This window comes from Carassius auratus, chromosome 24 (genome assembly GCF_003368295.1).
Source record: "Carassius auratus strain Wakin chromosome 24, ASM336829v1, whole genome shotgun sequence".
Taxonomy (NCBI): Eukaryota; Metazoa; Chordata; class Actinopteri; order Cypriniformes; family Cyprinidae; genus Carassius; species Carassius auratus.
This window is the reverse complement of record NC_039266.1, coordinates 20,815,695-20,828,171: the sequence shown is the minus strand read 5'-3', so window position 1 is coordinate 20,828,171 and position 12,477 is coordinate 20,815,695. Positions and strand designations below refer to the sequence as shown.

Sequence of the window (12,477 nt, the reverse complement as noted above, 5' to 3'; positions counted from 1 at the left end):
AGTTCGGGAGTTCGGAGCGTGATTCATTTGAATGTTCGGGAGTTCGAAGCTGGTTCGCGAATCATTTGAGTCAGTTTGGATGTTTGAATGCAGTACTGCAGTAGCTCTTTCTAAGGGTATTTTTTCAAAATCCTTTTTGCACATTTTATTTATGTTCAATAGTTCTTTCTAGCTCAAGCAAATCCACAAATTAATAAAATGATTTATTATTGAGGTTGTCTGTTGACTGCTGTATATAAAAGCCCTTCAATATAGTTGTTACCTCAGGGGATGAGGGTAATCATCAAAAAAAAAAAAAAAAAAAAAACAGAAAATATATATATTTTTTTTGGCTATAATAGAGTACCGGCACCTCTTTTGGCCCACTTAAAGCACTGCCTCACTCTCAGGTCGTTCCAATGTTGTTTTGGACTCCATTGACATTTGCATGGACGAAAACAAATATTCTTTCAAATATGAACGACTTCAAGGGTTTTAAATTATGGCAAAATTATTTGGGGAAACTATCCCTTTTAAGTTGTCTAGTAGACAAGAAGAAATTAAGTCAAATTAATAGGCTACTAATTATATTTCAGCATGCCTGTTGTCAACTTTAGACAACTTTTCACAATATGTGAAATGTTGCAAAACAGTTTTCAAGATTACCTTCACTTACCTTTAGAATCTGACACTTTACCCCACAGTTGGAAGTTTTCAGGGGGAAAAAAAATTTCAGAGATGATTTGTAATCAACTAATTTTTTTCTCTCTAACTAATGTTTCTAAATCAAATTTATAAAGAAAATTTATTTTGAAATTGCAAAATGAATTCCTTCCTCTGCCTCTCTCCATCACAGGTATGGTGGGTTTACCAGATTAAGGAGGAACTCTTCTGTTATTCCGTTCCTTTATAAACATTTACCATCATATATTTCCCAGCAAAATATTTTTAAGTCACTTTAGCTATCTGTGGATAATAACGATTACAGCTTTACTAATTGCATTAACACATGCAGGTTTAAGTATTTTGGTGAAACAATGGCACATTTTTCATTTTTTACATTTATAATAAGAAATATTACTTGATAAGCAAAATAGCATGTTATAATGATTTCTGAAGGATTCTCCAGGACACAAGAAATGAACATAAAGAAAAAGGTAACATATGATGTTTTTAATTCAAATCAAATCCAACAATTTGGTGGTAGGGGGAATGTTCAGCAGTCTGTGATTGTGCTTGGGGTGTGTGTGGCGGCTGGAAACAGGTAGTGTACAGCAGGAAACCAGAGATCTGCCCACGACTTCACTACCCGGAAAACAAATTAAAACATGGAGCTGAAGAGCTGAAAATAAAACAGCCTGATTTTCAAATGACTCAAAAGAACAATCAAGGATAGTGGTGCATCGGGGGGGAATCTGAGCGAATCCATCCTGACCTGATACAGGTTACAACACAGTTTTTCCTAAAGATACAGGGCAGGTTTTTAGACTCAATTTAAAATGCTGTATGGAAAGTGTACGGGTTGTATAATCAGCAGGCCTGTAAAACTGGGATACTATGTTATTGCAGGTTTATTATGACAACCATGGTTCTTTCTTCGCCATTTGAAAACTATGCGTGGTGCAGTATGGAGCAAAAAAAAAAAAAAAAAAAACGTACGGTTTGTGATGTGGAATGATAAGAGGAGATGTATGTGTATAAAAGGCACGCCAGGGTCATTCCCAAACCAAGCAAACAGACAGAAGCCTTCATACACACATGGACACACAGAAACGATACATTCTTGCTAACGTGCATAATAAAGATAAACTATGCACACATGCACACACAAACACAGTCTGAATCAGCAATGCCCAAACCTAAACGAAAGAGGGGAACATGGGTTACTGAGTTCAGTCAAAGTCTGGGTCAGTACTGTAGCTGTGTGTGTCTCGCTCTCTCAGAAACACGCACACGTCACACACACATACACATTCGTACGTCAACACACACACACAGATTTGGAGGTGGTAGACGAGCTCATTTCTGATTTTTTAGCTGATTGGAGAGCCAGTCCAGCCCCTCGTAGAGCCCGTCTCCGCTGGTGGCGCAGGTGGCCTGGATGTACCAGTTACGATGACGGAGGGCGTGAAGGCCCAGTTTGTCTGTGAGCTCAGCTGCGTTCATGGCATTGGGAAGGTCCTGTGATCAACAAGAGACAATCACGTAAAATCATTGTGAAACGTCATTCACAATCTATTTTACTTGTGTAACATGACATCTTCAAGTGAAACAGGATAGAAGTAAAAAAAAGAAGTTAAACTCTTCTGTGTAACGCACACTCAGATTTTACATTAAATATTACTTTTAACCTCAAGCATTAATAGTACAATTTTTTTTCCCACCCTTAAAAATTAATATGTATATTAGGTTGCTTAAGTTTGCAAAAATCCACCAATATTTTTTGATATAGTAAGTGACAGTTATGAATCATTAGTTATCACAAAACAATTCAGTAAACAAATGTATTTTAGAAAATACATATTTCAACCAGTGATACAGCAATGAAAACTTATTGTTGAAATAAAAACATTGTAATAGTCATATCAACGCATTTGTAAATGAAATATATTTTAACATCACTCGAATTGTGTGAGAGAAAAATGATATATTATTTTAAATTATATATATATATATATATATATATATATCTGCTGATTGGTCAAACCGTGCCATCATCAGTTCTTTCATGGTTCCACACGGCTAAATATTAGTCCTCCACTCCTGCAGGTGTACAGATTCTTAATGCGTTTATTGCAAATACATTTCATCTTTTTCTCATCAAACAACCAGATTAATGAATAGCTCAACAAAGAGTCTTGACTTTCTTCTGTGTAGATATAAGTACTATGACTTGCATCAGCTGATCATGTATTATATGAAGGCTGTCATAGCCAGCCCTGCTCGCCCAGTAAGTTTGTTTGTTTAATTAATTCATTTTAAATAAAACATTTTAAACACCAATACAAAAAAGAAAAAATTAAGTTAAAGATGACAGCAAAATGTCATGCCTTTAAAACAATAAAAGTGCTACTTTAGTGTGTCTTGGTCTCATTGAGCACAGTATGCACAAGTACACACAGCGAATACTTGACGCATCTACTTTTAGAAGTCTACATTTAGATTATTTGGAATAAATCACAGCATGTACTCTCTAGCACATTGAGAACACATTGAGTGTAGCTGCAATAAACGCATTAAGAATCCGTACACCTGCAGCAGCGGAGGACAATTATTCTACCGCACGGAAATGCAAAAGAACTCATGACGGCACGTTTTTATTTTCAGCAGACCAAACAGAAGAAAGGGCCTTTTAATTCCCGCCCACTTGTGAAAATAGAATATTCAAGCTGTGTATAAATTTTTAGACTCCTGAACGAAAAATAAAAAATTAAGCTAAATTCTTGTTTTTCATTTCTTGGGGAGGTGGGGGTGGTTTGGTTAGAACAGAAAATGAGCGGTTTTCAAATTTTTGCTACTTTCAATATTAAATAAAAACAAACGAGTGAACGAATGATACACAGATTATTAATGCACAGCCTAGACACTTATGCATGTTTACAATTACCTGGCTTTTAAGCCTTTTCCCACATCTAGAAAAATATATCTAAATTTACTTTATAAATAGGTAAACTTGTTCCAAAAAATGTTAGGAATAGTGTCAGCTGACTGACTTCAGCATGATAATGCGCATTTTTCCCACCAAAACTTCAGAGTGTCAGCTACTGTTTTACCCATTTCTAGTGGAAAAAGTCAGGTATTCATTTATTGCTTTATTAATGCAGTTCAGCAGATCTGGATCTCTGAGGGTTAACCTGTGTCTAATGTGGTCTGGGTCATATAACCTTCATGCTTTTTTTCTTAAGATGAGAATGTCATTCAACCTATCAATGTTGGCATCTGTCTAAAACCAATTCAATTTGTGCCAAAATACTGCAAACCACCAGTGGGCACGGGAAACATTTTCTTCTCCATTTTAAAGCTAATAAATCAATTTATCTGAGTTTCTTCTATAATTTGCATTTAACATTAGAAAGATAAGTGATGCTCACCTGTTTATTTGCAAAAACGAGAAGGACAGCATCACGCAACTCGTCTTCGGCTAACATTCTCGTCAGCTCCTCTCTGGCTTCATTAACTCGTTCCCTGTCATTACTATCCACTACAAAGATCAGACCTGGCACCAGGAATAACAGGAAAATCATTAATCATTCCATTTGCACAACAAATCCTGATAGTTTTTGGCTCTCATACCTTGAGTGTTCTGGAAGTAGTGCCTCCAAAGTGGTCTGATTTTGTCTTGGCCACCAACATCCCAAACTGTGAAACTGATATTCTTATACTCTACCGTCTCTACATTAAAACCTGCAGCACACAAAGGATACAACAGGGGAAAACAACTTTAAAGCCTGGGCATTAAAGACACAAATCCAACACATATACAACAAAGCACAGTAGATAGTCTGAACAAAAGACTTTTGTGCACTGTCAAGGTCAAACCACAAGATGACATAAAATGTGTGTTCAAGATAGCATATCACTGACAAAAACAAATAACAGATGAGGTCTTCAGCCGTACCGATAGTGGGAATGGTGGTGACTATTTCTCCCAGCTTGAGTTTGTACAGGATGGTGGTTTTACCAGCGGCATCAAGACCGACCATGAGAATTCTCATCTCCTTCTTCCCAAATAAACCCTTAAACAGGTTCGCAAAGACATTCCCCATGCTTTACACTGCAAAAATAAGATTTCAACATATATTAGCATTTAAAAAAGAGGTTATACAGCACAGAAACTACATTCATGTTAGTACATTCACTTTAATTCAAAAGTCCCATTTAATGCTGGGTTAGAAAACAAGACACTGTAATTGATTCAGCTATTTTGTCATTGCAGCACATGTAAGGCACAAGGCAACGAAATGCAGTAATGACAATGCAATCTCTTTAAATATCCAAAGTCATACATTTTCATGAAATTGCACAGGAAGAATAAAATAGTCTGATTGTACATGAACGATATAACTTTTAATTTTATTTAATAAAGGACAAACGCCGTCATGATCGGTGTTGGATACTAGGATAGACACTTAAAAATAAATGTAATGTCATGTAAACTAGTGTTTGTAAATAAAGGTCTGATAAAAATAGACAAGTACTACCAGACTGGCAGGGCACTCACATTTAATCCAAAGTTTAATTAAATTACTACACCACATAAAAGTAAGATTAACGTTAATTTAATCATTTTCAAGATAAATTTGAATGGGTAACTATATAACGTCACTTCTGTCATAATAGTAGCAGGATAGCTAGCTTTGTCTACCACGGACGAAATTATGCTTTCCAGCCATTTTTAAGTACTAATACCTATTATTTGAAGAGTGTAAGTGTAAGGCTGTGTTTTTCTCAAAGAAATTCATTTTATGAACCAATCATCTTTAGCAAATTACGTTAGCCGACTAAAGTTAGCTACACACAAGCTAAGAGCAGCCAGCTGGCACTTAAAATGACGGATTTTTCCATTTGAAGAAGGTTTAATTAATGACTAAGTATCTTGACGCAATCGGCGACGCGTGAGAATGTTTATTATAAAGGCGAAGGAAATAAAATTACCTCTAAACAGGGAATTCTCGAGCTTTCTGATTCCACTGCTTTAGCGCACCGCTGTCAATGCAAAATGGCGTATATTGCAACTCAACGCACCGGCTTGACAAGACCCGCCCATCACAAACAACGGCCCAATCGGATTAGGAGAACAATACATAATCCCGCCTTCACTGAGTGAGGTCCAATCAGAATGATCGACAGATCCGGCTGGATTTGGGAAATGAGGAAGTAACGACTTCCGATTTATTGCAGTGACTGTACACGCCTTAGTAAACGTTGCACAGCATTGAAATAGCGCCCCGTTTCTTTTTAAAGTATACTCTGAAAGCTTACAGTACTCACAGCTTCCTACAACTATGACGCAAGGTATAATTAGTTTGATTCCTAAGCCCAAGAAAGATTTATTGCTTATTGATAATTGGAGACCCATTCGTTTGTTAAATAATGATTATAAAATATTTGCTCAGGTATTTGCCCAAATATTCAAATTAGTATTAGATTCCATTATCGATGAAAATCAATCTGGGTTTATGAGAAACCGTCATATATGTAACAACATTAGACTTATTTTTGATCTTATTGATTATTCTGACCTTATAAATGATGATGGCTTTATACTTTTTTTTGATTTTTTTCAAAGCCTTTGATTCTGTTGAGCATCCTTTTATTTTCTACTGTTTAGAACACTTTGGGTTTGGGGCTTATTTCTGTAATGCTATGAAAACTCTTTATGCGGGGGGAAATTGTTCTGTGAAATTAAAGAATGGCGCTACTCAAAGATTTAATTTGGAAAGAGGAGTTAGGCAAGGCTGCCCAGCCTCTGTTTACCTCTTTCTCATTGTTGCTCAGGTGTTTTGTCACTTTATTAAATCATCCAATTTAAAAGGAATTAAGTTGAAGAGAGAAGTGTCCTGATAAGTCAGTTGGCTGATGACACGGCTCTTTTCCTGAAAAATGTTGATCAAATTCAGTCAGCGGTCAAGATCATTGAAGTTTTTTCCAGTGCCTCAGGGCTTTGTCTTAATTTACAAAAATGTGAACTATTTGCTTTAAAAAGTTGCCATTACAGAAATATATGTAATATCCCTGTAAAGGATTCTCCAACTTATTTGGGTATGGTTATTACTAAAAATGAGCAGGAGAGAATGTCACAAAATTTCGACCCAGTGATTAAAAAAAGTAAAGAACAGATTTAATATTTGGTTGCAGAGGGACTTGTCTCTCAAAGGTCGTGTTCTGCTGGCTAAAGCGGAAGGTATTTCTAGGCTTACTTATATAGCTTCCTCAATACACTCAGATAATAAAACAAATAAGATAATTGATCAAATTATGCTGAATTTTTTGTGGAAAAACCGTATACAATATATTTTTGAAAACTTGGTTTGATGAGGGCATTCTTGTGGTTGGTCAGTTGTTGAATTATGAGGGGTATTTAATGACTTATGATGAGTTTCTTTCATACTTCAACCTCCCTGTTTCCCCTAAAGAATTTGCCTCTGTAATTGGTGCTATCTCTTTGGGTGTTGTCTCTCTATGTAGAGGTATTTCATTCTCTAAAAATAATACTATACGTTCCCTTTTTCAAAAAGAACTTGTCAGTAAACCACATGTCATTTCCTATTGGTCAAGGTTTATTGGAACTATTAATTGGAATAAGGTCTGGTTGTTACCTAATAAATATATTCTTACAAATAAGGTCAAGGAAATTTCATTCAAGATACTGCATAAATTTTACCCAGCTAAACATTTTCTATCCAAATTTAACAAAGATATTGATGTAAATTGTTAATTTTGTTTTTTGCAGCCAGAAACTGTACCTCATATTTTCTGGCACTGTCAATATACCGAAAGGCTGTGGTGGGAAGTTTATAAATAACAAATTAGATTGTAATTTTTTTTTGTTATACGAACATGTAATATTTGTTTTTTTACAATATGAAAAGAGTATGGAAAAAGAAGTGTATATTATAAATCTTTTGATTATTTTAGTTAAGTTTCATATTCACAGGTGCAAATTTACTAATCAGAAACCTTTTTTTCTGTGGTATTGAAAGATCTAGAAAATTATATGGTTTCCATTAAGGACAGTACAAACAAAAAAGCTGTTAAAACCATGTATTTGTTGAATAATTTTAAGATTTTGTGAAATGTCAAAGCCTTTAATTCTCTGTTTGGTCTATTTAGTTTTATTTCTATACAATTTTTGTATTTTACATTTGTGTATCTTTAACCCTGGCATTTTATTTTATTTTCTATTTATATTTTTTATTTTTATTCTTTTTTTGTGTGTGTGTGTTCATTTTCTGTAATTGTTATTCATGCAATAAAAAAAAAAGTTAAAAAAAAAAGCATTGAAATAGAATTTGTTTTCATGCACAAATTATAATCATGTATTTTATATAAAAGTATTTATATTGTGTATATTATGTATAGCACTGAAGCTAAACAGTGTTGTCTTCTTAACAAAACTATCAACAGTGTACAAAGTAAACCGTAGAATTTTAAATATTATGATTAAGCTTAAAAAAACTGAGAGAATTTTGAAAATGTTTAAATTCAATCAAAAACAAGTTACTACACGAATGAAAATAATGGAATGGGATGCATAAAGCTCAGTTCTTTTTGTTTTGCAATGGTCACTTTTGCTAGAGCGCCACAGTTGAGCAGGTATCTGTATGTTCATCATATTCTTGCAGCTCCAGTTTTCCGTCTCTGATCCTCCAATCCCAGCTGGGACTGACGTCAGGAGCAGGAACACACTGCAACCACATGCCCGACTCGAACACTTCTGTTTCCGGAGACACCAGACGCCCGTCTAGGGTGGCCAAACTGAAAGTCTTCAAAGATATCTGTGATAAAGTAGTAATGCACTGTTTAATCCTTGCTTACCGGAATCTTACTTAAATACATGTCCAATTTTCACCTGTGGCCTCTCTCTGATTTTTAAACTCTCTCCGCTTACATCTTCAACTCATATATCCACGCCAAGTCCTGCACACATACACAAATAAATACTCACAAACACATACATAAGCACCTGAAATGATGAAACTTACCTTCAAAGTAGCAAGACGGCTTCTGATCAGTGTCCACTGACCAATCCACATTGAAGCTTTGACCATCTGAGGTACTACAGGAGGAAAAGACCCTCGAGCTTCTGTAACAAGAAAATTGGGTTATAATTTGATGTTCTGGCACAATAACCTTCATAAAAGTCATGATTCTGTCTGCAGGTTTACCTCAGCACTAAGACCTTGCTCAGAGTCACAGCGGATGGTGCAAGTGAAAGGTTGCAGTCCATGAGAATCAGGTAAACTTTTTCCTTTTTGATCTGTGGAGAGAGAGAAAAAAATGCATAAAAAGTGCTTCATTCACAAAACTCTGTATCAGAACATTTGAGCTACTACATTTGCTGTTTGATGCATTTCCTAAATAGTTTGAGACACTGTATGCTGCAAAGAAGTATTTAAATCTCGAGCAAAATCTTGTGAAGTTAAGAACCTGTTAAGTACCTAACCCTAAACGTACAGAATCAGATTGGTAAATGGAAATGTCAAACAGTCAAAATAAAGGTTTCAAAAGGGAGTTTTCACAGCATTGCCAATGAAGAACCATTTTAGCTTCCAAAAGAAACTTTCATTGAACAGTTCTTTTCCTTAGTGTGAAGAACTTAAAAAAAAAAAAACTAAGAATCTTTTTACAAAATAAAGAACTTTTGTGGAATGAAAATGTTCCATGGATGTTTATGAACTCATAAAACCTATATTTTTAAGTGCTTTTGATCAAGGATGTTGATCCATGAAAATATCTGACATGACAAAATCATGGTCCAAGATAACATTATTTACATATCACTGGTAATGTATGATGGATTTCTCCGATCATTTCATTTGCTTGAATTCATTTTTACTGCCACACCCCCATCTCGTAACCAATCAAAAACTAATGCATAAACCAAATCCCGCCCTAACTTTTATTTTTTCAATGTTTCATTTGGATGCATATCAGGAAGACAGGGTTTGCAGTGATGCCATAGACGAACCTTTTTTCGTAAAGAGCGAGTGGGATGATGATGCTGATATGAACAGACTAAGCAGAGATAAGATGAGCAGCAGGATGGACAGATACTGGAGCGAGGAGGAAAATAATGAGGAGCAAGACATCGTATATATATATATATATATATATATCTTGTCAATTGTCAACCTGCATTAATGACTTTAGTCACACCTGTTTAGGGTGGAACAGAAACCCCTCGTTTACGTTCATTTCCTCTGTGTCTTTCTCTTGCATCACTTCCTTAACCATCTCACAGAAAAGCTCAGAGAAATGTCGGCGGTCCATTTGAGTCACGACACCCGACGGGTCACCTGTATCCCGTCTGGAGCAAATAGAGCTGGAATCGCGCACAGTGTCTCTGCAAACTACATCCCAGCAGTCAAAGCAGCCCTCAAATCCTGGCACAAACACTTCAGGCCATCCGTCTGGGCATTTATTATCACCGAGAGCCTCTGAACGACAGCCGTCTGAATCCCAGCCGCTGGTTCTTCTGTCTGTGGTACTGTGAGAGTCCCATGATCCCTCAGAGCCCCACTCCACTTCGGCTGGACTGTAACCCTGCTCGGTTTCTGCTCCGTTCGCTCTCCTTTCCCAGTCTGTAAAATACAAGTCAAGTCAAATTCAAAGTCGTCTAAAGCGTTCAATCTGGACCCTGCAGTCGCCGCTGTAGAGTGTGCAGACATGTATTACTCCAAATCTGAGTCTTCAGATACTTCCTCAAAGCTGTTGCAGACAGATTCAGGGTCTCGTTCAGTTTTGACAAAGGGATTGTGGGTATTACAGTCTCCTGGAGTAGTGACCTCCAGCTTGTGAAGGCAGATACAGGAAACACCAGCATCTTGAGGACATTTCCACAGATGAAGATCTGCTGAGGTCGGGATGAGAACACGGCTTGATCTTTGGAGCATCTTGAGGAGCCGTTTGTCTTCTGGTCTGAAACCACTGGAGAATTTCTTCTTATTCCTGCTCTGTCTTTTCTACACGTCTTCTTTGTTTTCCTCGTGTCTGTAATCTCTGTTCGCTGTTTCCTGTGATGTTTTCTGAAGCGGCAAGCAGTAGATTTCTTCTCTCTTTCTGCATCTGACCTATGAATTACCATAGTAAACAAAGCAGTTTAATAGATCAATTAATTCATAAACCTTTATGTAAATAAGTAAATGGAAAGAATCACGATGTGCAAACCTGCTGCTGATGCACGACTGGATGTTGCTGTCTTCTTTACTTGTAAAGCCAGATGTTTGATTATCAAATCTACGAGCTGCAATGTCTTCTCTATCTATATCTTCCTTTAAACAATGCACATTCTCTCATAAAAAAAATGTCATTAACTGAAAAAAAAAGTTAAAATAAATAAAGTTAAGATTAACCAAATTAAAGTAATTATTAAATATGCTACCCTGGCAACTAAGTGAAATAAAATAAGTTGTTTTTTAAAAAATGTATAAGATTATAAACTTAAAGTTTTAGAAAATTTTAAAATAAAATAATAATAAAAATGGCAAAATCACATAAAAAATATTCAAACTTGAAAATTAAATTAAACTAAAAATATAAAAATTATCATAATAAAACAAACTTATAAGTTCAAACTGTTGTTTTAAAGTGAATAAATACATTTTTAAAGTACTAAAATTACAACTAAAAGTTAAACTGAAAAAAGTGCAAAATGATAAAGGCATGTAACAAAATTACTCAAATTTAAAATCTTTTTAAAATAAATAAATTCACGTTTTTGGATAATAAAAAAAAAAAAAAAAAAAAAATATATATATATATATATATATATATATATATATATATATATATATATAAAAACAGAAATAATACATATTAATATTAATAATAGAAATATAAATAACATCTAATAAAAATGATAAAAGCGCATTAAAAAATTACTCAAATTTTAACTGAAATTAAAGTGAAAACTGAGCACCAAAAAATTAAAATTAAAATGGAACATTTAAAAAAAATTGAATCCCAATCCCACGAAATACCCTTGTTATGAAATGCTGACCTGATGAACCTGTAACATCAAGAAATTTTAATCTCCATAAACACCCATAGCCAACTAAATTATTCTTGTTACAAAGTTCCTGCAAGAACCACTGAAGAGCTGCAGATCCCTCGCTCTCTTGAACTCGTTAACCTCTCAAGCAGCTGTCCTCTCTCACCCTTCGACACGATGATGTCAGCTGATGATGATGATGATATTGCAGTGTCTTCTGCATCTGCTCTTGGCTGGAGATCAGGCTCCTCTACACACTCTGTGTCTGACGCTGAGGTCCGATCGTTCAGGTCAGTCAGGGTGGACACCGCAGTAAGCTTGCTGGAGTCAGTCATGGTCGGTATGGCCATTCCTCTGTCCCTCAGCTGAAAACATCAACAGAAATGCCGCTCAGTAAGAGAACTGGGGCAGATCTCAAGCTTTTGAGGTGAGAGAAACCTCATTTACACACACATTGTGAGATGGTGTGTGTTGACTGGAGAGCAGTTGCTGAGGTGTATTAATAGCAGTGACATTTTGGCTCGTTTGAAGCTGGTTGTCTCCCGCTTCCCTTCAGCTGTCCCGCTCTCTCCCTTTCACACTTTCTCACAGCGGATCGTTTGTCAGAGTTCAACATTATTGCAATTTTTGTCACTCTCTTTGCCTTCAGAGCATTTTGATTTCCACTGAGTGTTTGCGGTGGTTAAACTTTCAGGAAGTGACCTCAATATAACCACAGATGCTCAGACTGCCTTCATTACACACATCATTCACACTCACTCAACACAACACAACTATTGACACAA

At 35.7% G+C, this 12,477-nt stretch overlaps 1 protein-coding gene and 1 long non-coding RNA gene across 2 annotated transcripts; both read right to left on the bottom strand.

Moving 5' to 3' along the window:
* Positions 1-1,137: 1,137 nt before the first annotated feature.
* On the bottom strand, positions 1,138-5,761 carry LOC113042603 (ADP-ribosylation factor 1). The gene is made up of 5 exons (XM_026201580.1): positions 5,635-5,761; positions 4,598-4,753; positions 4,273-4,383; positions 4,071-4,195; positions 1,138-2,160 (listed from the first exon to the last, which is right to left on the bottom strand). The coding sequence occupies exons 2-5, from the start codon at positions 4,743-4,745 to the stop codon at positions 1,999-2,001; spliced, it is 546 nt and encodes a 181-aa protein (XP_026057365.1). The 5' UTR covers positions 4,746-4,753; positions 5,635-5,761; the 3' UTR covers positions 1,138-1,998.
* A 2,456-nt stretch (positions 5,762-8,217) lies between these two features.
* Positions 8,218-8,779, bottom strand: LOC113042608 (uncharacterized). Its single transcript, XR_003275599.1, has 3 exons — positions 8,685-8,779; positions 8,552-8,619; positions 8,218-8,477 (listed from the first exon to the last, which is right to left on the bottom strand). It is a non-coding gene; the product is annotated as an uncharacterized LOC113042608 (long non-coding RNA).
* Positions 8,780-12,477: the final 3,698 nt, after the last annotated feature.

Coding starts and splice junctions, on each gene's coding strand:
- LOC113042603 (XM_026201580.1), bottom strand. CDS start 4,745: ATGGGGAATGTCTTTGCGAACCTGTTTAAGGGTTTATTTGGGAAGAAG. Junction 4,196..4,272: donor CTACTTCCAGAACACTCAAG/GTATGAGAGCCA, acceptor TCCTGGTGCCAG/GTCTGATCTTTGTAGTGGAT. Junction 2,161..4,070: donor TCGTTTTTGCAAATAAACAG/GTGAGCATCACT, acceptor TGTTGATCACAG/GACCTTCCCAATGCCATGAA.